At 43.6% G+C, this 26,711-nt stretch overlaps 1 protein-coding gene across 1 annotated transcript; it reads left to right on the top strand.

Annotated features, from left to right (window-relative positions):
- The first annotated feature begins 1,923 nt into the window (after positions 1 to 1,923).
- Positions 1,924 to 25,400, top strand: LOC138358376 (spore coat protein SP65-like). The gene is made up of 4 exons (XM_069316212.1): positions 1,924 to 2,418; positions 2,560 to 2,682; positions 23,835 to 23,978; positions 25,224 to 25,400. The coding sequence occupies exons 1-4, from the start codon at positions 1,924 to 1,926 to the stop codon at positions 25,398 to 25,400; spliced, it is 939 nt and encodes a 312-aa protein (XP_069172313.1).
- The last annotated feature ends 1,311 nt before the right edge of the window (positions 25,401 to 26,711 follow it).

Here is a 26,711-nt window from a genome sequence, read left to right as displayed (position 1 = left end):
AGGGTGAGACTGTGTTGTAGGGGTGGCCTGCAGTGTTGTAGGGAAGGCCTGCAGTGTTGTAGGGAAGGCCTGCAGTGTTGTAGGGATGGCCTGCAGTGTTGTAGGGAAGGCCTGCAGTGTTGTAGGGATGGCCTGCAGTGTTGTAGGGATGGCCTGCAGTGTTGTAGGGATGGCCTGCAGTGGTGTAGGGATGGCCTGCAGTGTTGTAGGGATGGCCTACAGTGGTGTAGGGATGGCCTGCAGTGTTGTAGGAATGGCCTGCAGTGTTGTAGGGATGGCCTGCAGTGTTGTAGGGATGGCCTACAGTGGTGTAGGGATGGCCTGCAGTGGTGTAGGGATGGCCTGCAGTGTTGTAGGGATGGCCTACAGTGGTGTAGGGATGGCCTGCAGTGTTGTAGGGATGGCCTACAGTGGTGTAGGGATGGCCTGCAGTGGTGTAGGGATGGCCTGCAGTGTTGTAGGGATGGCCTACAGTGGTGTAGGGATGGCCTGCAGTGTTGTAGGGATGGCCTACAGTGGTGTAGGGATGGCCTGCAGTGGTGTAGGGATGGCCTGCAGTGTTGTAGGGATGGCCTGCAGTGGTGTAGGGATGGCCTGCAGTGTTGTAGGGATGGCCTGCAGTGGTGTAGGGATGGCCTGCAGTGTTGTAGGAGTGGCCTGCAGTGGCCGCGATGCCGTTGTATCCCGCACAGATAATACCGCACTAATTGCACCTGCTTTCCATCATTACCTGCGGCAAGTTGTGTTGCAAGAAGCACCCAGAGCGGGTCAAGACTTCCTGCGCCCCCCCGCACCACCCTCCGGTACTGCAGGAAGTCCACCCCTCCCCTTCCTGGTGCTGCAGGCAAGGTCATCTGGTCATGCACGATGGCAATTTTGTCCAGGAAGTATCTAGCAGCAAACCTTACCTGATGTATAATGAGCCAGCGGCGTCATGCAACCCATGGCGTCCCCAGCTGCCGGACGCACGATCAACCTAATCTCCTACACAACGGTACATTAGTCATGTGAATTTTATCCCACTATCATATTCATGCCTCTTGAAATATGGCAAGAGTCACAGCGGGTGCGGAGTGACGGTGACACAAGCTGCAAGAACTGAAAAAAAAGTTCACGAGTCATGAAATGTAAGCGAGCGTCATATGGCAAGAGCGGTGTTGCAGTATCGGCAGCACGAGAGAGAGAGAGAGAGAGAGAGAGAGAGAGAGAGAGAGAGAGAGAGAGAGAGAGAGAGAGAGAGAGAGAGAGAGAGAGAGAGAGAGAGAGAGAGAGAGAGAGACGCCACTTCCGCCTTCACTAATTGGCACACCTTCACGTAGTGGGGCACGCCCAGCCTCTGAGCGCTCGTCGTAGCTAAGTGGCAACTCTATCAGGCTGTCCCCGCCCCCTTGATAACGCAACGAGTACGGGACGAACCTTAGCAACGGCGTCTGTACACCTGCTGGGGTGGAGAGCAGGTGTCTGCTGGTGCAACCCCCTACTGTCGGCGGGCGGGGGCGCCCATGGGGATTTCGGACAGGTTGCAAACGTTGCTGAAGAAGGGAGTGTGAGGTGTGGAGACGGACAGACAGGGACAGGTGTGATGATGAATGACATTGGTAAATTAGGACTATAACTGTAGGTCATGTTATACGGATAATTTGTGATTGTGTTGTGATGATTGTTTCACGAGACCTTACCAGATGCAGTAGTAGCTTGTGTGTGTGTGTGTGTGTGTGTGTGTGTGTGTGTGTGTGTGTGTGTGTGTGTGTGTGTGTGTGTGTGTGTGTGTGTGTGTGAAGCTTGAATGGTCTCCAAGCTGTAGTTTTTCAACAGTAAACTCAGTAAACGCAAGTGAGTGTGGCTGGTGTGAGTGTGGCTGGTGTGAAAGTGGCTGGTGTGAGTGTGGCTGGTGTGAGTGTGGCAGGTGTGAGTGTGGCTAGTATGAGTGTGGCTGGTGTGAGTGTGGCTGGTGTGAGTGTGGCAGGTGTGAGTGTGGCTGGTGTGAGTGTGGCTGGTGTGAGTGTGGCTGGTGTGAAAGTGGCTGGTGTGAGTGTGGCTGGTGTGAGTGTGGCTGGTGTGAGTGTGGCTGGTGTGAGTGTGGCTGGTGTGAGTGTGGCTGGTGTGAGTGTGGCTGGTGTGAGTGTGGCTGGTGTGAAAGTGGCTGGTGTGAGTGTGGCTGGTGTGAGTGTGGCTGGTGTGAGTGTGGCTGGTGTAAGTGTGGCAGGTGTGAGTGTGGCTGGTGTGAGTGTGGCTGGTGTGAGTGTGGCTGGTGTGAGTGTGGCTGGTGTGAGTGTGGCTGGTGTGAAAGTGGCTGGTGTGAGTGTGGCTGGTGTGAGTGTGGCTGGTGTGAGTGTGGCTGGTGTGAGTGTGGCTGGTGTGAGTGTGGCTGGTGTGAGTGTGGCTGGTGTGAGTGTGGCTGGTGTGAGTGTGGCTGGCGTGAGTGTGGCTGGTGTGAGTGTGGCTGGTGTGAGTGTGGCTGGGGACTGCGTGTGGAGGCCCTGCCCTTCTCTCTAACTATTAACCTCAGCACGACAATTCACTTTGATTTATTGACACGAGTCTGTATTCTTTCAATAGTTTCTGGAGCAAATTGTATTATCTGAGAGTGAAGTAGAAGGTAAGAAAAGCTATGAAGTACCTGCATGGATCATGATTAAACCCCAGTCACTTCTAACGACCTATAACAAATCGTTTGCAAAGGTCAGAAGGGAAATTGCTTGCTCACTGTAAGGTCGCCGCAATAAAGAATTGTCTGCAATTGCTATGCATAAATCATATTCATAAATACACAAATGTGACACAAATGCTGACATTTTAGTTATTTGTGAATTAGTAACTGGGAGTGACTTATTTTGGCATCACTCCTCCTCTACAGAGATGTGAGAATTTTGCACCAAAGATTGTTACCTTTTGTTGAAGGACTTTTGCAAGCTATGTCTATATACCTGGTTATAAAAGTATTTGTGTATACATTTGGTATTATACTGCATGTGTAAAGGAAGAAATGTATATGTTTATCAACCAGAATATAATATATATATATATATATATATATATATATATATATATATATATATATATATATATATATATATATATATATGACCGCATATTCTGTATTTATTATTTTCTGGTTTAGGGCTTCTATCCCTCTAACTATTTTCTTAGCATCAGGGCTTAATTGAAATAGGAGTTCTCCAAAACTCATTTTCGTACTTTTAAGGTGAAGAAAAGAAGTGATTTACTATAGAGTGTATTACACTAATAACAAAAACAGGAACCTCTTTAAGCACCAACGTATATACCAAGCCCACCAACATAGGATTATGCCTGAACGGTAGAAGTGAGTGCCCCCAAAGATACAAAGCCAGTGTTCTCAATGCTTATATTCGTCGAGCGCTTACCCACTGCTCTGAATGTAGCAACGTGAGTAGAGAGTTTGAAAGAGTAACTCAGGTATTGGTGAACAACGGATATAGCAACGCGGAAATAAACGCTGCTATAAGAAGACACTTGGACCGTTGGTATAATTCAGAACCTAGAACAGAAACCACAACACCCCCAATAAAATTATATTACAAATCAACCATGCACAGTGAACATATAAAAGAGGAAAGAATAATGAAAGAAATAATCCGTAAAGGAGTAAAAAGCACTACTCCTAACCAAAACATAAACCTGATAATATTCTACAAAACCAAGAAGACTTCCGAACTCCTTATCAAAAACAGCCCGAAGCCGACGGAGAACCCTCTACAGCAGTCAAGCGTTGTATACATGTACACTTGCCCCCACGAAGGATGTAACCTTCAATGTAAGTACATAGGTATGACGTCGACCAAGCTGACGAGGCGTTTGACATGCCATCTTCAATCTGGTGCCCCTAGGAATCACATGAGACAAGCCCATGACATTACTCTAACAAGAGAAATGTTGAACAAGAATACTTGCATAATAGACAAAACCCAAGATTCAAGAAGATTACAAATTCTTGAGGCAATTCACATAAGAATAGAGCGACCTACCATGAACACCCAAATCACGGAACTATTTACTCTACCCACCATGAGAGTAAGGACAAGACAAGAACATATCGATGCCAACACAGAAGACAATGTCCAACATAACAGGCCAATTACACTGGATTAATCTTTGTGTTTAGATAGGAGATGCCTCGTATGGGCCAATAAGCCTTCTGCAGCCCCTATGTTTATCCCTTATGTATCCCCCCATGTTTTCACCTTCATTGTATTATCACCTGACCTAATGCGGGTATAAAATCAACTAGTATTGTAAGATCTGTTCACTTGAGAATGAACCATGGAGGTTCGAAACGTCGTGCAAATTATACAAATAAGTGTAATACACTCTATAGTAAATCACTTCTTTTCTTCACCTTAAAAGTACGAAAATGAGTTTTGGAGAACTCCTATTTCAATTAAGCCCTGATGCTAAGAAAATAGTTAGAGGGATAGAAGCCCTAAACCAGAAAATAATAAATACAGAATATGCGGTCATATTCAATGAAACATGTTTGAAAGAAAACCTGCTGCCAGTATACACCAATATATATATATATATATATATATATATATATATATATATATATATATATATATATATATATATATATATATATACATACACACACACACACACATACACATGTGAGTACGTTGTACTGAACGGGTGAGAATAGCTTGAGCTACCTCATCCCTTTGTGTGCATTTATACCTCAATAAACGTATTTCAATTTCACATGTCAGATAACCTTGCTTTGTTCCAGCTTAAGTGGTCCTCGCTACAGAACCATTCCCTTCAACCTTCTCTATTAATCTCTCGCAGAACAATTCTCCAAATCCTTAAACCTTTTGACTAATTTCTTGAAATTCACGTTGAAAAAAATCAGATTAAAACTAAGATATTTGCACTTACCGCTTCAAGTACTTTCCCCACAAATGTTAAATATATTGGACGATGGATGAATGCCAGGAATTATCTCATCTTTGTAATAACTTTGAATACATTCGCAGCTGTTGAGGCTTTTGGACCGGTACCCAACTCTAATGGTGTATTGAATATAGATGGTGTGGGATGTTGAAGCTCTTCTTTGTGTTCTTAAAGCCCTTGGAAAATATTGCATCAGAATCCAGGAAAATAGTACGCCAGAGCCCCTAGACAATACTTCACTAGGTGTAAAATAGTCACCCTTCCAGGTGCACGTTACTCACCCCTCCAAATGCGTATTCCTCAGCCCCTGCAAGAGCACATTACTCATCTCCTCCAAGAGGGTAACTCTCAGGTGCACACTACTCACACAACAGGTGCACACTACTCAGGCAACCGTCTCTGCTCCACAATTATGATAATGGCACCACTCCACTATTCCCAATGAATCCTGGCGGGTCGCGTCCACTCTGAATTTCTCTTTTTCTTCAGATATTTCGTGCGGAAAGTGAGGCATCATTTTACTTTACTTTAGTATTCACTTTGAAGTGGCAGATGTATTAATATATTATGATCAGTGTTGCTTTGTCGACCTTTTTTACGCAAAACTAAGTGTATATAAGAACTTTGAAAATCGTGTTTTTTGTTTTAAATTATATACGTTCCAAGCGATATTTATTAACGAAAGCTTTAATCTATTGAACCGATTATGATTGAATAAATTAACTGTTTGTATAATTATGTTTATACCTTAACAAACTCCTTCACATATATCTAACCTATGTTTGGAGCGACCCACGATCCAGCGACTGTCATATTATCTTGTAATCTGTTCTATAAATTAACCACTATTTCCAAGTCAGAATTTCCTAGATTTTGTCGAAATTTGAACTTAAGTAATTTGCATTAAATTTGTTAGTGTTCTTTATTATATCGATATTTCTGCATATTATTAGATCTTTTTTATGCCTTTTAATACATTTGTACACTTCAGTTGTGGTCTCCTTTACTCTACGCTTTTCTAGAGACTGTAAATTAAGCTTTTATAATCTCTCTTTAAAGGGGATTTATAAATCCCAGGATTAGCCTTATCATCCCACTCTATACACCTATAAAGTATTTGTAGCTATTTAATAGCACGATGTTCAAAGATTTAACTTTATAATCTAAATGAGGGTCTAACTAGGACAAGATACGGTCAAGTGTTTGTCTGTCACTTCTCCTTGTGAACTATCTTATTTGCCAGCTAAACATTATTCTTATACATTTTCACTTTACTTTCTTATACTACTCTAACTTCAGAGATGGTCTGCAATATTTAATGACGACAAATTTATGAGACACAAATTTACAGAACAACTTTGGTTGCCTATAACAGATAGATGAGAGAGAGAGAGACAGAGAGAGAGAGGAGAATATATTTATTTATTTATATACAAGAATGTATCTTGGTAGTTAACAGAGAACATTGAAATTAAGTTGATTTAACATTCTTGTGAAGCCACTAGCACGCATAGCGTTTCGGGCAAAAACCTCAGAAGAAGGAGATTAACATTTTTCTTAAATGAGATTTTTCTTAAGAGGCGATTAAGATTCCCCCCCCCCCAAAAAAAAAGAAATTAACAAAACTATATAATGTACAAGGTATGTGAGAAGAAATGAAGACTATACGGAATTGCTTATAAATCCTTACGACGCATTGGCCAGTATTATAAAAGGTTTGCAGGTGGTAATTCGGAAAGTTGTTCCATAAACTTCTTTAATGGTTGCGCAGTTTACATTTCCCGAGGCGAGGTCTTCCGGTATTTAGAGTCACCTAATTGTACCTAACTTTTACGTCATGTTACAAAAAACAGAGATAGGTGACAGTACTCAGTCCAAACATACACACTTACACTTACTAATTTAACCACTCACTAATTTTAATTAAAATTAATTAATATTATTATATATTGAGTTTTGTGTATAGTAAGGTTAGGTTAGTTTAGGTAGCAAAGCACTATTCGAGAATAGTTCGAACGTTATCAGCTGTGAATCGTGTGTAAAGTGCTTTTCATTCTTAAACACGGGGGTTGGTGACTGGATAAACAGGGGGTTGGTGACTGGATAAACAGGGGGTTGGTGACTGGATAAACAGGGGGTTGGTGACTGGATAAACAGGGGGTTGGTGACTGGATAAACAGGGGGTTGGTGACTGGATAAACAGGGGGTTGGTGACTGGATAAACAGGGGGTTGGTGACTGGATAAACAGGGGGTTGGTGACTGGATAAACAGGGGGTTGGTGACTGGATAAACAAGGGGTTGATGACTGGATAAACAGGGGGTTGGTGACTGGATAAACAGGGGGTTGGTGACTGGATAAACAGGGGGTTGGTGACTGGATAAACAGGGGGTTGGTGACTGGATAAACAGGGGGTTGGTGACTGGATAAACAGGGGGTTGGTGACTGGATAAACAGGGGGTTGGTGACTGGATAAACAGGGGGTTGGTGACTGGATAAACAAGGGGTTGATGACTGGATAAACAGGGGGTTGGTGACTGGATAAACAGGGGGTTGGTGACTGGATAAACAAGGGGTTGATGACTGGATAAACAGGGGGTTGGTGACTGGATAAACAGGGGGTTGGTGACTGGATAAACAAGGGGTTGATGACTGGATAAACAGGGGGTTGGTGACTGGATAAACAGGGGGTTGGTGACTGGATAAACAGGGGGTTGGTGACTGGATAAACAAGGGGTTGATGACTGGATAAACAAGGGGTTGATGACTGGATAAACAGGGGGTTGGTGACTGGATAAACAGGGGGTTGGTGACTGGATAAACAAGGGGTTGATGACTGGATAAACAGGGGGTTGGTGACTGGATAAACAAGGGGTTGATGACTGGATAAACAGGGGGTTGGTGACTGGATAAACAGGGGGTTGGTGACTGGATAAACAAGGGGTTTTGTGATTGCATAAACTAGACTGTAACCATTATAAATAAGGACGGGATGGATTATTGCAGCCCCATCATCAAAATAAACTAAATATATAATATATTGGGTCATATAAGTAACTGGAGTTATATCTATTAATTATTGGTTATAATAAGAACTAGCTTTATATGCAGCAGTGAATACACTGAATTATTAAATTTTATGATTTTTTAACCCAATATTTAGCATAGAAACTCACATATCTGGTGAAATTAGTTTTTTACATAGTAGTAGGCAATCGTCAGTGACTATGGAGTTGTGCTCAAGCCATCCATCAGTCTCTGGAGACTAAGGTAGAAGGGAACTATCAGGGGGGAAAGCGCCAAGTCATTACGACTATATAGCACTTGGAAGGGGGTCAGGATAAGGATTTGGGATGGGAAGGAGGGAAGGAATGGTGCCCAACCACTTGGACGATCGGGGATTGAACGCCGACCTGCATGAAGCGAGACCGTCGCTCTACCGTCCAGCCCAAGTGGCTGGACTAAGGTAGAAACACCTTAACATAAACGACAGAAATTCTTTGAATATTGTGAGTGTGGTAAATGATCCATGTTTGCCCTCATGCCAGGGACCTTGAGGCCGCTATCTTGAGATTATATTGAGTTGATTTCGGGGCTTTAGTGTCCCCGCGGCCCGGTCCTCGACCAGGCCTCCACCCCCAGGAAGCAGCTCGTGACAGCTGACTAACACCCAGGTACCTATTTTACTGCTAGGTAACACTAACACTGCCGCTAGACGAGTGCTATCTCCTCGTCTGGGAGCCCTTAATTGACTAATAATATATATGTTTTAGCCTCAAAGTATTAATTAACCTTGCATCGCTAATGAATATTTAATAACTTGGTTTAAAGATCTGAGGGATTTACGTGTACTTTGGCATTAGGGATCATTGAGGCAGCTGTTAAGAGAGGTTCTGCAGGTTCTACTGGCCTACTGAACCGTTTAACATCAATAATGAAGTAAACACTAATCAGGAAGTCTGACAGCGGACCAAATTAAGGCGGCAGTGTGCTGTAATCACATAAAAAGCATCATAAAATAAAGTCAACTGAAGCTTGCCGCGCTTGTAAACTCATAAAACATTCTGTGTGCGAAGCAGTGAGTCAGGTGTAAGTTTTAATTCTCGGTGCATGAAAAACTTTAACTAGCACAAACTGTCGCCTCAGTGTGGAGGCTGCGGCTGCTGCCAGAAGTCAGAGATGTGATCTGTGCAAGATAACGTCCAGCATCCCCGTCTGGTCTGAGATTTATGACTGCTTCCCGTATACAATTATGTATTTGGTGTCGGGGGCACATTCCGTAGCTTCTTCTGGCCTCAGACACGTTAAACCCACAAAATCATACACTCCCACAAAACCAGAAAGGAGAATACACATTAACACTCCCACAAAACCAGCCACCCACACACACAGTCGACCAGACGCACACACATACTAGGTGAGTACACAGGGACATTCTTCAGTGTTTCCAAGTGTCAGTTGATTTACATGTATTAATTCTATTTAAAATGTTAGTGTTAATTCGCTAATGTACTGGTTGATAATTTATTACAGTTTAATATGTCTCTAATATCTTTCAGTACGCCGAATGAAGGGAGATGAGTCTTCTTGCGTAGGGTTGAGTATGAGGCGATTGTATGACGTAACAGTGAGTGATACGCCAACCAAGCAACACAGCATTAACATGGAAAAGGAAGGGCTACCCTAGTGTGAGGTGGCTTGGCATTATCCTCATAAACCCACCAAAAAGACAGTCTTAAATAAACTGAGTGTAGGAGGTGAGCCTCCCGAGTGTCTCTGTGTACAAGCACTTACACCTTCACTTGAGGCCAGGCCGTCAAGAGGTCTGTGTGTGTATCTTAATGCTTTTACGGAGGTGTGTGACGAGCACCAGTGGAGGCAAGGAGCCTTCATAAGGCCGCGGGGAGTGTTGAACGAGCTCACACCAGCTTTTGACGTCTTAAGTGGTGTTGCATTACGTATGAACCAGCAAGTGTATACATGAAGGCAAATGAGCCTCACAAGATGTTTTGTCTCTTGTCTCAAAGAGGAAGACAAGGAGTGTTATGCCGCTTTAGGCGTCTGTTATGACGCCAGGTGAAGAGGTACCTGCCAGGCCGGCCCTTGCTAAGGCCAGGCCGGCCCTTGCTAAGACCAGGCCGGCCCTTGCTAAGGCCAGGCCGGCCCTTGCTAAGGCCAGGCCGGCCCTTGCTAAGGCCAGGCCGGCCCTTGCTAAGGCCAGGCCGGCCCTTGCTAAGGCCAGGCCGGCCCTTGCTAAGGCCAGGCCGGCCCTTGCTAAGACCAGGCCGGCCCTTGCTAAGGCCAGGCCGGCCCTTGGTAAGACCAGGCCGGCCCTTGCTAAGGCCAGGCTGGCCCTTGCTAAGGCCAGGCCGGTAATGAATGCAGGTATTATATGTATATGCTGGCAAACAGAGCTGGTTCACTTGTAAATTTATTCGCAATTCCTGACTTATACATGTAATTTGTTTTCCTGAGTGGTGCCCCAGATTGGTTCACTTTCCAGGTAGAGTTGACACGTACAACTGACTCTTATACCTGATGGGTACACCTGACGAGTGTATACCCCCCCCCTCCTGCTACACTCCAGATACCAAAACTCAACTAATTTCCGTCCGCTGGTGAAATTCTCTGTAAAGCTCCTTACCTGCGTTGAACCCCGTTGCTAAAGATTGGAAGGGGCTTGGGCAGGGTACAGGGGGAGGGAGTGTCCGTTTCGGGGAAAACAAAATAACCTCAAAAAGTCTTTTTCCCCGTGTCAGTCTGGTGATTTACCTTGACAGGAACACAACATGGGATCCTACAGGAGCTGGCAGTGGTGCTCGTTTAGGATTCCTGAAAGGTAAGGTAATTAGCATGAGGAAAGCACTAAGCCATTACGACAATATACCACTCGGAGGGGATATGAGGATAAGGATTAGACAGGGTCTGAGGTATGGCGACTGTGATCAGGATTAAGTATAGTGCTTTCAGATCCCTTTTCCAGCCACAGGTGGTAACCCCTTCCCCCCCCATCCCCTGCCATAAACACTATATATATTTTTTAGATAGTGATTATTGCAATCTTTATGATACTGAGGTGAAGGTAGGCGAGTAAAGCAGTGAATACAAGCAAACAAATAACGATTACAATCCACATGCATCATAAAGCAATCCAATGGTGTTTTGATTTGACTTCCTTTACCATTTTTCCATAAATATTATATATTTCTTGGCTATTTTTGCAAAATATTTTGCAAACATGCATAATACTAATTACAAACAGAATAAATGTGCATAAATTTGAGCAGAGACGTTTGATAATTTGATCAGCCATTCATTATCAGTTACCTGATCGACTTCAGCTTTTAATGACAGTCTTCTTCCTAATCATTGCTCGACATCTCTGTAAAACCCTTCAGGATTTGCCTGCCCTGCTATATGTAATTCATGATATCGTTTATAGTACGATAACCCCATACAAAAGTTGATATAGCTGTACAGATATAGACAGCCATACGGATGATGACAGGTGTACAGAGGCTTATCGGTATAAATACAGACAGCTAGAGAAACTAGCAGAGCCATTTCGACCCTTAGCGAACCGTGTTCTAGCAGACTATTATTGCCTTGCCCGTGACATATACTCCTGGGACGACCCGGCCTAAAGTAATGCAACTTTGCTTATTTCTGGAGACGATCAGCGCTCAGCCTCACATCTGACAAGAAAAAGTTCAAACTGTGACAACACATCAGAGTGGGGCGCCTCCTGCCACACCAAATGGTACAAATTTCCAAGTTTTCGCAGCAAGGAAGTGCTGAATATTGCTGGGGATCCTGACCCAATTTCCAAAATGCTCCACAATTTGGGTATATATTTTGTTATCATTATGGGCCAGGAGGATAAACCTGGCTCTTGATGGTGGTAGCGACCCGGGTGTTTGGCGCACCATTGTCTCTTTGTTTACTAAATTTGATGCTGGCGATGTTAGACTCGTTTCTCGAGCCCGAGGCGGCTATCACCCCCACTGTTACACACAGAAATCACACTAACGTTATACATCCAATGAACAAATCCACAAGGGCAGTGACGAGGATTCGAACCTGCGTCCGGGAGCATCCCAGACACTGCCTTAATCGACTGAGTTACGACAGGGTTAAAAGAGTTGAAAGTTCAGTAGAACTTCGGTTTCAACTCTTTTAACCCTGTCGTAGCTCAGTTGATTAAGGCAGTGTTTGGGATGCTCCCGGACGCAGGTTCGAATCCTCGTCATGGCCCTTGTGAATTTGTTCACCCCCACTGTCTCTCTCCCCTGACACATGACCCTAGACCTCTCCCAACACTTGTGTGCATATTGAAGGCATAAGATATTTCTGCACCAGAAAAGAAGAATGACTTGAATGTAGACAGCCTCAAATCAAACGACAGAGGCGCACATTAGTAAAATATCATCAGTGGCATATGCCAAACTAACAAACGCTCAGGTCACATAAAACACTAAAATACAGTATTCAGTCCCGGCATGGAACCCCCTCCACCTGAAAAAGTACAAAATAAAAATAGGAAAGACCATACATATTCAAGAAAACCCGTTCCTAAGCTGAGAGGACTGAGTTACAAGGACAGAAGGAGAGAATTGAGCCTCAACACACTGGGAAAAAGAAGGAATATCCAGTACACAATAACGATATGCAAGACACTAAGAGAAATAGATAAACTAGATTAAGAAGCAATGTTCAAAACAACACATGCTGAACGAGGAAGCAGGAATGAACACTTTGATACACACAAGAGTAACTGAGGTGTCAGAAAACATGACCTTTAGCTTGAGGTTTGTAAACAAATATAATGGTATAAATGAACAAGTTGCTGAATCTAGTTTAATATAAATGTTAAGATATAAATGTAATAAAAAATACGAGAGAATAGATTCGCTGTCATACTCCAGCCCGTCCTCCTAAGGTTTCCCAACGTCAAGAAAACGTTCAATTTAAAGTGTCCTCTCCTAACCTACCAGAGGACCCAAAACAGAAAACGGGAGAATACGTCACTTTCCCGAGCCGCTTCCATTTTCTGATACGATAATTTTTTGACTCGTGTAACGCATATGAGCGAAATGCGACGTTCTTAGTAAGAGAACAATAATCTTCAGAATGGTTGAAAGGCGTGGCCTAGGCCGCCTGACCATGTAAATACATCTTGGAGAGTATAAATGCTGCTACTGGAAGGTGTCAGGCCACACAGCCCCGCTCCTGTGCCAGGTAAATCCACTACGGGCTCACCATAGCCCGTGCTACTTGGAACTTTTTGTTCCCAGTAGCTGAATCTAAGACAACAACAACAGGTGTCAGGCATAACTCATCAAGTTCTAAACCCCGAGCACTTCCAAGGTGAGTACTCACACATTTAGATGAGTACTCACACATGAGAAACCCCGTCCACCTGGACTAGTTGGTACAGTGACGGTTTCGCTTTTTGCAGGACGGCGTTCGATGCTGAATAGTCCAAGTGGTTGGGCCACGTTTCATCATTCCCTCCTATCCCAGCTCCTATCATGTCCTCTTAGCCCTTCCATGTGCTATATCGTCATACTGGCTCTCACCTTACTTCACATACGGAAAAATACTTTTAGTTTAGCATCAGGAGGACTCCCTGCCTTAAGGACATCCAGTAGCGTGTTTTGTCTTGTCGAGGCAAGATAGTCCACTCACCAGCAACACCTGCTCCAGGCCTCCAGGCGGGCGTCGGCTGGTGGAATACAACCAAGGTTCCAGATTTAGATTCCAGGTTAGGTCATTCTTTTTTAGAATGTCATTCATTTTAGAATGTCATTCTAAATCTAAGAAGGTCATTCTTAGATTTAGATTCCAGATTATTCCAGGTCATTTTTTTCTTGCAATGTATCTGTTTTCATTTTATTAATTCTGCTAGAATTTACCTACTTAAAATTATCTGTTAGATTAAGGACCTGCCCGAAACGCTGCGCGTACTAGTGGCTTTACAAGATTGTAAATACTATGCTATGTATTCTCACAAACCCAATGTACTTTCTTGTATATAAATAAATAAATAAATAAATAAATAAATAAATAAATAAATAAATAAATAAATAAATAAATGAATAAATAAATAAATAAATAAATTTAGTGGTCGAGTAAGGTCATCATGCTTGCCTCATACTCCGTAGCTGGGTAGATATAGGCGGGTTAGATGCTCTCATTCAACTTAGTATTCAAAAGCGGCAATGAGTGGCTTTAAGGACGATGTACTTGAAGGACGAAGAACTTTACTTTAAGGACGAAGCATTCAAAGTAATTTTTCTTTTTGTTTACGAAGTGTTTTGGTTGACACTTCTACACAGGCTAATATTTTGTTCATTTACGCCTCGACGGATTATTTTCAATAATCATTTTATAGACACGATCAGCACGATTTTCTTCAGTTATCTTCAGATATCTCGAAGGATTTATACATTAATGTCGGTGATCTGGTTGGATGTGTGTGTGTGTGTCATCAGAAGCCGTGTCCAATCCCCTGTTGTGCTGGCTGTCCACGTCCTGTGTGGCCCAGCTGTTGACTCTCGGGGAGGGCGGACACAGGTGATCAGAGGATTGTTGACATGCAAGAAGTGAGAGGGTGACGAGGGTAGACCGGGTAGATGATGGAAGGGGACGAGGGGAGATTAAAAGGGACTTGGTTAGGAAATACTTATCGATTCTCAACTCTTTCAATAGTTTTCTGTTCTCATTCTCGTCTCTCTCTCGTCTCTCTTTGTCTCTCTCTCTCTTTGTCTCTCTCTCTTTGTCTCTCTCTCTCTGTCTCTCTCTGTCTCTCTCTCTCTCCGTCTCTCTCTCCATAGTCCTCTGTCCCCGCTTGTTTCCCTTTTAATCCTTGTCTCATGCCTCCTCTCCCCTCCCTTCCTGACATTCGTTTCCCCTCAGTTTACATTTTAAACTCTTCTCGTCTTTTCTTCAAGTTATAATGTTTCGTAATTGTTGTTTGTTATTGTATTTCCAATCTCTACTATTTTCTCTTACCATTCACCTCCTTCCTTCCTACAGCCGCGTGATGTCCACGACCCTGGACCACATTTTCAGGTCTCTGGTCAATGTTTTCCAGCCCTGGACGATACTTCTGGGGAGTTGGACGACATTGACTGACCCACCGACGATGTTGACACGTTCCCTCCTGGGATGATGTTGCTACTTGCAACGTCGCAACCCTCGGAAAAGAGTTTGCGAATGTTGAACACGACATGCACACACGACTCTGGGGCTGGTGAGAGCAGAGGCCGGCAGGGAGCAGGCCCCCTGCAGCCGTCCCTGGTGAGTGATTGCTGGTGAGATGGCACAGCTGTCATGGGGTTGCAAGCGAGGGGTGGCTTCAATATGGCACTGCAGTGAAACATAGCAGTGAACTGCTCTGCCACGAGGGATGCGTTAGTTTGTTGTTGTGTGCCGGCTGTATCATATACCACTACTGTGATGGGTGTATCATTATAAGTACTGCAGTGGGTGTATCATTATAAGTACTGCAGTGGGTGTATCATTATAACACTACGGTGATGGACGCATCATTATAACACTACGGTGATGGACGCATCATTATAACCCTACTATGATAGACGCATCATTATAACACTACGGTGCTCAACTTCAAGAACATTAGGGTTCAGGTCTTGCACCGTATTAGGTAACTGTGTAACCTCACCGTCAACAGCAGTTGCTATTGATGACTACACCCCCCCCCCGCCTGCTGTATGTTAATGAGGACCCATTTTGACCCAATTTGCGGAACAGCAGCACATAAATCAACCTAAAAAAAACGGTGAAATATACGTGAAGAGTCAAGGAGAGGCTTATAGCTAGGCCTATAGCAGCCAGGCTGCGGAACCATGGTCGAGTTTGGTTTGTTGTCGGGCTTATAAGGCCTATATTATAACATTTTATATTATAACATCCCTTGAGAGAGTTTTTAAGGCAAGTGCTCACTAACCAACCTGTAGGTATTCTATTTATTTGGACATTATACAGAGCCAAAGTAAATTCTGTGTGTCTATACACCGAGAAGCTTGTGTACATATATATATATATATATATATATATATATATATATATATATATATATATATATATATATATATATATATATATATATATATATATATATATATATATATGCGAACAAGCCTGAATGGTCCCCAGGACATATGCAACTGAAAACTCACACCCCAGAAGTGACTCGAACCCATACTCCCAGAAGCAACGCATCTGGTATGTACAAGACGCCTTAATCCACTTGACCATCACGACCGGACAAAATGAGGTGATAGCCGAGGCTATTTGAACCACCCCACCGCCGGCACTCGGATAGTTATCTTGGGCATAGCATTTTACCAAATCACCTCATTCTTTGGGGCAACACGTGAGGAACACAAATGCGAACAAGCCTGAATGGTCCCCAGGACATATGCAACTGAAAACTCACACCCCAGAAGTGACTCGAACCCATACTCCCAGAAGCAACGCATCTGGTATGTACAAGACGCCTTAATCCACTTGACCATCACGACCGGACAAAATGAGGTGATAGCCGAGGCTATTTGAACCACCCCACCGCCGGCACTCGGATAGTTATCTTGGGCATAGCATTTTACCAAATCACCTCATTCTTTGGGGCAACACGTGAGGAACACAAATGCGAACAAGCCTGAATGGTCCCCAGGACATATGCAACTGAAAACTCACACCCCAGAAGTGACTCGAACCCATACTCCCAGAAGCAACGCATCTGGTATGTACAAGACGCCTTAATCCACTTGACCATCACGACCGGACAAAATGAGGTGATAGCCGAGGCTATTTGAACCACCCCACCGCCGGCACTCGGATAGTTATCTTGGGCATAGCATTTTACCAAATCACCTCATTCTTTGGGGCAACACGTGAGGAACACAAATGCGAACAAGCCTGAATGGTCCCCAGGACATATGCAACTGAAAACTCACACCCCAGAAGTGACTCGAACCCATACTCCCAGAAGCAACGCATCTGGTATGTACAAGACGCCTTAATCCACTTGACCATCACGACCGGACAAAATGAGGTGATAGCCGAGGCTATTTGAACCACCCCACCGCCGGCACTCGGATAGTTATCTTGGGCATAGCATTTTACCAAATCACCTCATTCTTTGGGGCAACACGTGAGGAACACAAATGCGAACAAGCCTGAATGGTCCCCAGGACATATGCAACTGAAAACTCACACCCCAGAAGTGACTCGAACCCATACTCCCAGAAGCAACGCATCTGGTATGTACAAGACGCCTTAATCCACTTGACCATCACGACCGGACAAAATGAGGTGATAGCCGAGGCTATTTGAACCACCCCACCGCCGGCACTCGGATAGTTATCTTGGGCATAGCATTTTACCAAATCACCTCATTCTTTGGGGCAACACGTGAGGAACACAAATGCGAACAAGCCTGAATGGTCCCCAGGACATATGCAACTGAAAACTCACACCCCAGAAGTGACTCGAACCCATACTCCCAGAAGCAACGCATCTGGTATGTACAAGACGCCTTAATCCACTTGACCATCACGACCGGACAAAATGAGGTGATAGCCGAGGCTATTTGAACCACCCCACCGCCGGCACTCGGATAGTTATCTTGGTCATAGCATTTTACCAAATCACCTCATTCTTTGGGGCAACACGTGAGGAACACAAATGCGAACAAGCCTGAATGGTCCCCAGGACATATGCAACTGAAAACTCACACCCCAGAAGTGACTCGAACCCATACTCCCAGAAGCAACGCATCTGGTATGTACAAGACGCCTTAAATAGCCTCGGCTATCACCTCATTTTGTCCGGTCGTGATGGTCAAGTGGATTAAGGCGTCTTGTACATACCAGATGCGTTGCTTCTGGGAGTATGGGTTCGAGTCACTTCTGGGGTGTGAGTTTTCAGTTGCATATGTCCTGGGGACCATTCAGGCTTGTTCGCATTTGTGTTCCTCACGTGTTGCCCCAAAGAATGAGGTGATTTGGTAAAATGCTATGCCCAAGATAACTATCCGAGTGCCGGCGGTGGGGTGGTTCAAATAGCCTCGGCTATCACCTCATTTTGTCCGGTCGTGATGGTCAAGTGGATTAAGGCGTCTTGTACATACCAGATGCGTTGCTTCTGGGAGTATGGGTTCGAGTCACTTCTGGGGTGTGAGTTTTCAGTTGCATATGTCCTGGGGACCATTCAGGCTTGTTCGCATTTGTGTTCCTCACGTGTTGCCCCAAAGAATGAGGTGATTTGGTAAAATGCTATGCCCAAGATAACTATCCGAGTGCCGGCGGTGGGGTGGTTCAAATAGCCTCGGCTATCACCTCATTTTGTCCGGTCGTGATGGTCAAGTGGATTAAGGCGTCTTGTACATACCAGATGCGTTGCTTCTGGGAGTATGGGTTCGAGTCACTTCTGGGGTGTGAGTTTTCAGTTGCATATGTCCTGGGGACCATTCAGGCTTGTTCGCATTTGTGTTCCTCACGTGTTGCCCCAAAGAATGAGGTGATTTGGTAAAATGCTATGCCCAAGATAACTATCCGAGTGCCGGCGGTGGGGTGGTTCAAATAGCCTCGGCTATCACCTCATTTTGTCCGGTCGTGATGGTCAAGTGGATTAAGGCGTCTTGTACATACCAGATGCGTTGCTTCTGGGAGTATGGGTTCGAGTCACTTCTGGGGTGTGAGTTTTCAGTTGCATATGTCCTGGGGACCATTCAGGCTTGTTCGCATTTGTGTTCCTCACGTGTTGCCCCAAAGAATGAGGTGATTTGGTAAAATGCTATGCCCAAGATAACTATCCGAGTGCCGGCGGTGGGGTGGTTCAAATAGCCTCGGCTATCACCTCATTTTGTCCGGTCGTGATGGTCAAGTGGATTAAGGCGTCTTGTACATACCAGATGCGTTGCTTCTGGGAGTATGGGTTCGAGTCACTTCTGGGGTGTGAGTTTTCAGTTGCATATGTCCTGGGGACCATTCAGGCTTGTTCGCATTTGTGTTCCTCACGTGTTGCCCCAAAGAATGAGGTGATTTGGTAAAATGCTATGCCCAAGATAACTATCCGAGTGCCGGCGGTGGGGTGGTTCAAATAGCCTCGGCTATCACCTCATTTTGTCCGGTCGTGATGGTCAAGTGGATTAAGGCGTCTTGTACATACCAGATGCGTTGCTTCTGGGAGTATGGGTTCGAGTCACTTCTGGGGTGTGAGTTTTCAGTTGCATATGTCCTGGGGACCATTCAGGCTTGTTCGCATTTGTGTTCCTCACGTGTTGCCCCAAAGAATGAGGTGATTTGGTAAAATGCTATGCCCAAGATAACTATCCGAGTGCCGGCGGTGGGGTGGTTCAAATAGCCTCGGCTATCACCTCATTTTGTCCGGTCGTGATGGTCAAGTGGATTAAGGCGTCTTGTACATACCAGATGCGTTGCTTCTGGGAGTATGGGTTCGAGTCACTTCTGGGGTGTGAGTTTTCAGTTGCATATGTCCTGGGGACCATTCAGGCTTGTTCGCATTTGTGTTCCTCACGTGTTGCCCCAAAGAATGAGGTGATTTGGTAAAATGCTATGCCCAAGATAACTATCCGAGTGCCGGCGGTGGGGTGGTTCAAATAGCCTCGGCTATCACCTCATTTTGTCCGGTCGTGATGGTCAAGTGGATTAAGGCGTCTTGTACATACCAGATGCGTTGCTTCTGGGAGTATGGGTTCGAGTCACTTCTGGGGTGTGAGTTTTCAGTTGCATATGTCCTGGGGACCATTCAGGCTTGTTCGCATTTGTGTTCCTCACGTGTTGCCCCAAAGAATGAGGTGATTTGGTAAAATGCTATGCCCAAGATAACTATCCGAGTGCCGGCGGTGGGGTGGTTCAAATAGCCTCGGCTATCACCTCATTTTGTCCGGTCGTGATGGTCAAGTGGATTAAGGCGTCTTGTACATACCAGATGCGTTGCTTCTGGGAGTATGGGTTCGAGTCACTTCTGGGGTGTGAGTTTTCAGTTGCATATGTCCTGGGGACCATTCAGGCTTGTTCGCATTTGTGTTCCTCACGTGTTGCCCCAAAGAATGAGGTGATTTGGTAAAATGCTATGCCCAAGATAACTATCCGAGTGCCGGCGGTGGGGTGGTTCAAATAGCCTCGGCTATCACCTCATTTTGTCCGGTCGTGATGGTCAAGTGGATTAAGGCGTCTTGTACATACCAGATGCGTTGCTTCTGGGAGTATGGGTTCGAGTCACTTCTGGGGTGTGAGTTTTCAGTTATATATATATATATATATATATATATATATATATATATATGTTGTACCTAGTAGCCAGAACGCACTTCTCAGCCTACTATGCAACGCCCGATTTGCCTAATAAGCCAAGTTTTCATGAATTAATTCTTTTTCGACTACCTAACCTACCTAACCTAACCTAACCTTACTTTTTCGGCTACCTAACCAAACCTAACCTATAAAGATAGGTTAGGTTAGGTTAGGTAGGGTTGGTTAGATTCGGTCATATATCTACGTTGATTTTAACTCCAATAAAAAAAATTGACCTCATACATACTGAAATGGGTAGCTTTATCATTTCATAAGAGAAAAATTAGAAAAAATATATTAATTCAGGAAAACTTGGCTAATTAGGCAAATCGGGCCTTGCATAGTAGGCCAAAAAGTGAGTTCTGGCTACCAGGTACGACATATATATATATATATATATATATATATATATATATATATATATATATATATATATATATATATATATATATATATGTCGTACCTAGTAGCCAGAATGCACTTCTCAGCCTACTATGCAAGGCCCGATTTGCCTAATAAGCCAAGTTTTCATGAATTAACTGTTTTTCGACTACCTAACCTACCTAACCTAACTTTTTCGGCTACCTAACCTAACCTAACCTATAAAGATAGGTTAGGTTAGGTTAGGTAGGGTTGGTTAGGTTCGGTCATATATCTACGTTAATTTTAACTCCAATAAAAACAAATTGACCTCATACATAAAGAAATGGGTAGCTTTATCATTTCATAAGAAAAAAAATTACTAGGTACAACATATTATATATATATATATATATATATATATATATATATATATATATATATATATATATATATATATATATATATATATATATATATATATACACCTCCATTGCGGCAGACTTGTCAATTATTTTCAAGGGTGTATAATTGAATTCACACTGATAATCTGCTCGACATATTAAACTTGTTTAATTGAGTTGCAGATACTTTTTGTAATATAATGATAGCTGTATATAATTGTTTAAATTATGTGAAATTGTATAGGTATTCATCGTTGTAAATTTGTCTTTGTTCAGTTCCCTTTATCCCAAGTGGTCGTTAGTCGTTGGCCCCGTCGTTGAACTGTGGGAAGGAACCAGACCCGTGCTGTGACCCACTACAATAATAGGTGGGTCAGTACAGATCTCTCCCAACTCGGAGTTTATTGGACCTTCCCCTCCCTCCAAAATAATGTGGAGAATCGGATATCTCAGCAAAATAATGGGTACACGCTATTCCGCTATCTTCAGTCATTCTCGAAAAAAAAAATACTCTAGTCAAAATATTGGGTTAGGCCGATCCCTCTAGCCAAAATATTGGGTATGCCCGGCCCCCCGCTTTCTCCTTACCAGCTCAAAATATTGGCTACGCCCGGCCCCCACCGGCCGAAACATATAAAATATTGGGTGTTACCAGCCCTATAGACAAAATATTTGATGGCCCCGACCGTCGTTCCTCGTGGCAATACCGTATTTGAAATTCAGGAACAAATAGTTTTCTTGTCAGTACATCAACAAACTCACACACGGGTCAGCTGGTCGCCTCCTGTTACCAACAGATACAATCATAATAAATTTATTCAACTGGTCACTAAAATTAAAAATAAACTCTTAAACGGTATCTTGAGGTCAATGTTCTGTACCTTAGGGTCAATGTTCCTAATTTGATCAATAATCAAAGTAGCACCAGAGCCTTGGAAGTAGCACCACAGCCATGGAGGAAACAGTAGAGCTTGATAAGTAGCACCAGAGTCATTCAAGTAGCAACAGCTAATGATGTCAATGATGATAATCTGGAAAATTAATGCAGTGAAAATTCTTCTGAGACATAACTAAGAAGGTAATTATCTTCCGATTCAACGAAGAAAGATCTAATGTGATGGGAAAACAGCTTCACAAACGACAGCTAACATCCAGAACGTACCCTGGTAGGGACACCCGAGGTACTCCCGAGGGGGACAGTGTACCGTGTGGCCTAGATAAGGTAGGATAAGGGCGTGCTACAGGGCTCCGAGTGTGTGCTGGGGGACCTTATTCAGGGGATGAGGCGTGCTAGACGCCTTCATCCCCCCGGGGTGGGCGGCAAGTCGTCCCCCGAGGTCCTCCTGGCGAATGGACAGAGCAAGGGACCACGACCACCTCTTTGAGGCCTCCGTATCAGCCCTTCACAGTCCTCAAGATGGGCCGGAGACCAACGTGTCTCGGTGCAAGATATGTGTAGTTGCTCCTGTTTTTGCTTTGGGTTCGTTTTTCAGTGTGTGTGTGTGTGTGTGTGTGTGTGTGTGTGTGTGTGTGTGTGTGTTTTCCTAGGTGCATTTTCATGTTTGATTCTCGTCTCTTAAGCTCTGTCCCTTCATCTGTAGCTTGTTTAATGCAATGACTCAATTAATTCAAGTTCCAAATCATGATTACTTTTGAAGCGTTGTAGGGAGTTGGCATCAACATATCCCCTTCCAGCCAGTTCCATCTGTATACAAGTTTTAAGTTGAAAAAAGTTCTTCCTATCGTCTCCGTGGCTTGTGTCTTCAATTTCTTTCCTCCACAATTTTAACTTTGAAAATGGCTTTCTTGTTCAAGTAGTCTTTCCTGCAACAAACATTACTTTGTGTTCTTGCTAAATTAATCCAAAAAATGACTTCCTTAGTGTAAGCTTTTTGCAGACTTGTAGCTAATCATCAACCAAAGTCTTGACGAGGTCATTAAAGATCTCAGAGTCAAGATGAGAGCCTTGAAAGTTCTCACCCTGACAAGAGAACTCAAATTCCTTAATTTCTTAATCAACTTAATAGCTTCGCTCTGGACATGCATTGCTTTGGCGTTTTTTTTTATTCTTTGAAACTCTAGACTCTACTAGTTGCAACATAATTTTTTTTAATGAGGATAGCATAATTTACTGTAGAATTACAAATATTACGTTTATATCACTCAAGGTCATATATAGCATTACTATTTGTATACATGGCCAAAAGTTTATTTTTCAATAGTTAGTATAAATTTTTGGATCAGTCTAGCACGAGTTACGTTTGTTTTATAGTTCATGAACTTGTAATGAACTATAAAATGTGGTGCAACTCGGATATCACACACACACACACACACACACACACACACACACACACACACACACACACACACACACACACACACACACACACACACACACACACACAAACCGCAGAATATAATCATAAGTGACAGAGACCCAGAAGGGTAATTCCTTGGATTTATATTACCAGTGATTTCGTGATTTTTTTCGTGAGTTTGGATTTCGTGAGAAGATTAAATAGTACAAGAATATCGCATCTTTAACAATATATAGAAATGTAAAACAAGTGGCTATTGGAGTTGAATCTCTGCAAATGCAAAGTGGCGAGGACGACGACAAGAATAATAAACTGAATTTTAGAGGCGAAGATCACAAAAAAACTATTGTCTGGAACACCCATAAACACGATAGCATTGAATACATATGATATATTGACAAATCTATGAACAGTCTCCGTGAATCTGCTTAGTTAAAAACTGTAGTTAAAAAAGTGCACTACATATGTCAGGCGTCGCAAAAAGCAGAGATAATTGAGAAAGTCCAGAAAGTTGGCCCAAGTCTGGTTGCAGAACTTAGGGAGCTGGAATATGTAGATAGGTTTAGAGATTTAAACATGACAGCTCTGGCGATAAGAGCTTGGAATATTCATAAGGTAGACACGGACAGAGTATTTGGCCTCGGAGGGACCAGGATGAGGGGCCCGAAACGGGAACTTGTAGCTCAAACGTTTAGGGGGAAATATACAAACAAAAATTCAACATAAAGATTTGCATTAACCAGAAAGATGGCTTCTGGTTAATGCTGTCGCCAGGCACATGGCTGGCCCATAGTTCGATTCTCTCATATGGGGAAGAGAGAATGCATTAGACAGCGAATTAGTGGAAGCTAGTTTCATACCGAAAACACACACACACACACACACACACACACACACACACACACACACACACACACACACACACACACACACACAGTGTCAGAGTAGTTAACAGATGGAATGCATTAGGCAGTAATGTGGTGGAGGCAGACTCCATACACAGTTTCAAATGTAGATATGATAGAGCACAGTAGGCTCAGGAATCTGTACATCAATTGATTGACAGTTGAGAGGCGGGACCAAAAATCCACAGCTCAACCCCTGCAAGCACAACTAGGTGAGTACACACTCAAGTGTAGGGGCCTTGAGGTTGAGTGGACAGAGCCTGGGGGTCGTAGTTCAAAGGCCCCGGGTTCGATTCCTGACCGAGACGGAAATAAAAGGGCAGAGTTTCTTTCACCCTGATGCACTTGTTCATCTAGCATCAAATAGGTACCTGGGAGATTGACAGCTGCTACGGGCTGCTTCCTGGAGATGTGTGGGTGTGTATGTTAGAAATATATGCAGTAGATATAATTGAGGAAAAATAGATTGGTTAGAAAGGCGGGGTCCAAGAGCTAATATCTCTATTCTGCAGACACAAATAGTAAATACACACACACCATCCACGCACACATACATACACAGGGGCCTCGTAGCCTGGTGGATAGCGCGCAGGACTCGTAATTCTGTGGCGCGGGTTCGATTCCCGCACGAAGCAGAAACAAATGGGCAAAGTTTCTTTCACCCTGAATGCCCCTGTTACCTAGCAGTAAATAGGTACCTGGGAGTTAGTCAGCTGTCACGGGCTGCTTCCTGGGGTGTGTGTGTGATGTGGAAAAAAAAAGTAGTTAGCAAACAGTTGATTGACAGTTGAGAGGCGGGTCGAAAGAGCAAAGCTCAACCTCCGCAAACACAACTCGGTGAATACACACACACAAACAATTCACGTACACATACTCACAAAACAAATATCTAGAATGAAACTACTTCTATCAAGATTAAAAATAAAAAAATTGATGTTATATTTGGAACCCGCAGAGTAGTGTGCGTTCCTGGCCATTGGAATCTTGCATGATTACCGCCTTACGACCCTCCGCCACTCCACCGGCCTCGTGTCAAGGCACTGTGGCACTCAAGTGTAAAGAGGTCACACCTCAAGGTCATTCTCTGTACCCTGGAGAGCCAAGAGCATTATCGACGCGAGGCGGAGTCTAGGAATTATGGCTGGAGTTGTATGGGAATTATGAGTTGTATATTATGGAAATTATGCGTTCTGGTGTATGGAAATTGTGCATTGAGTTGTATGGAAATTGTGCATTGAGTTGCATGGAAATTGTGCATTGAGTTGCATGGAAATTGTGCATTGAGTTGCATGGAAATTGTGCATTGAGTTGCATGGAAATTGTGCATTGAGTTGCATGGAAATTGTGCATTGAGTTGCATGGAAATTGTGCATTGAGTTGCATGGAAATTGTGCATTGAGTTGCATGGAAATTGTGCATTGAGTTGCATGGAAATTGTGCATTGAGTTGCATGGAAATTATGATTTTGTGTGGGTTCATTAACACTGTCTCCCTGACAGTGTTAATGAACTTTTGGAGGTTTAAAAATTAGTTGACAATTCCCTATTCTCTGTCCCATCTCACCCTTAATGATATCGTAAAATTATCTTTGTTTCGTGGTTTCAAAATTTATCTTCACTAAATCCAGGCTGGTGTTGTTACACAGTCCCTTGTTTCCAGATGATGGTGTTAACTTTCATATATTTCTCATCATATTTGCCTGAAATACATGGTATTGAAATCGAACTAAAGGTATCAGCCCTTTGGTGTAAGGGCTTAACATTGACCTTCAGGCTTTGCGGTAGTACTATTGAGTTGAATAACTTACTTCTCTATATTGACCAGACCACACACTAGAAGTTTTCTTTCCTTTTCTTTCTCTCTTCTCCCTTTTTCTGTTCATTGTCTTCTCCTACGCTCCCTTGCTATCCTCTTCTTATTCCTATTACTATCTCCTTCGGTGGTTATAATAGGAGCTGCCTCGTATGGGCCAATAGGCCTTCTGCAGTTCTCATTATTACTACTATCCCCTACACCTTACTTTCCTCCTCAGCTCTCTCTTGCCTATTTATTGCCTGTCCCTACCTCCTTATCACAATCGATTTGAGAATGGTCCAGGACGGACCGAAACGTCGTCGTCCCTTCAACTTCTAGTGTGTGGTCTGGTCAACATACTTCAGCCACGTTATTGTGACTCATCGCCTGCTTACTTCTCTATACATATGGCCTTCGTTGTATCTAGTTCAAGGTGATTCCTTCACTATATGCTTCAAAATGCTTCATCACAGACGTATTTTTTCCTCCTCCTGTCGGTGTCGACAATGCTGGGAGTTCTTTTGACCTCTCTTCAATTATCTCAGCCACTTAAAGATTTTGCTTTCACGGCGAATGTCGCAAGCAATAAAGTGGTCAGTCAGTGGCAGACCCTTATAAAGGTGTGCCAAGATAAACGTCCAGGAAGGAC

Source organism: Procambarus clarkii, chromosome 83, assembly GCF_040958095.1.
Source record: "Procambarus clarkii isolate CNS0578487 chromosome 83, FALCON_Pclarkii_2.0, whole genome shotgun sequence".
Taxonomy (NCBI): Eukaryota; Metazoa; Arthropoda; class Malacostraca; order Decapoda; family Cambaridae; genus Procambarus; species Procambarus clarkii.
Note: the sequence above shows the minus strand (reverse complement) of the source record. Positions and strands in the feature narration are given on the sequence as shown.

What these genes read in the sequence shown, in the direction of transcription:
- LOC138358376 (XM_069316212.1), top strand. Translation starts at nt 1,924, where the DNA reads ATGAGTGTGGCTGGTGTGAGTGTGGCTGGTGTGAGTGTGGCAGGTGTG. An exon ending in CTGGTGTGAGTGTGGCTGGC is followed by an intron (nt 2,419 to 2,559) that starts GTGAGTGTGGCT and finishes TTCTTTCAATAG; the next exon opens with TTTCTGGAGCAAATTGTATT. An exon ending in ATAACAAATCGTTTGCAAAG is followed by an intron (nt 2,683 to 23,834) that starts GTCAGAAGGGAA and finishes TACATATGTCAG; the next exon opens with GCGTCGCAAAAAGCAGAGAT.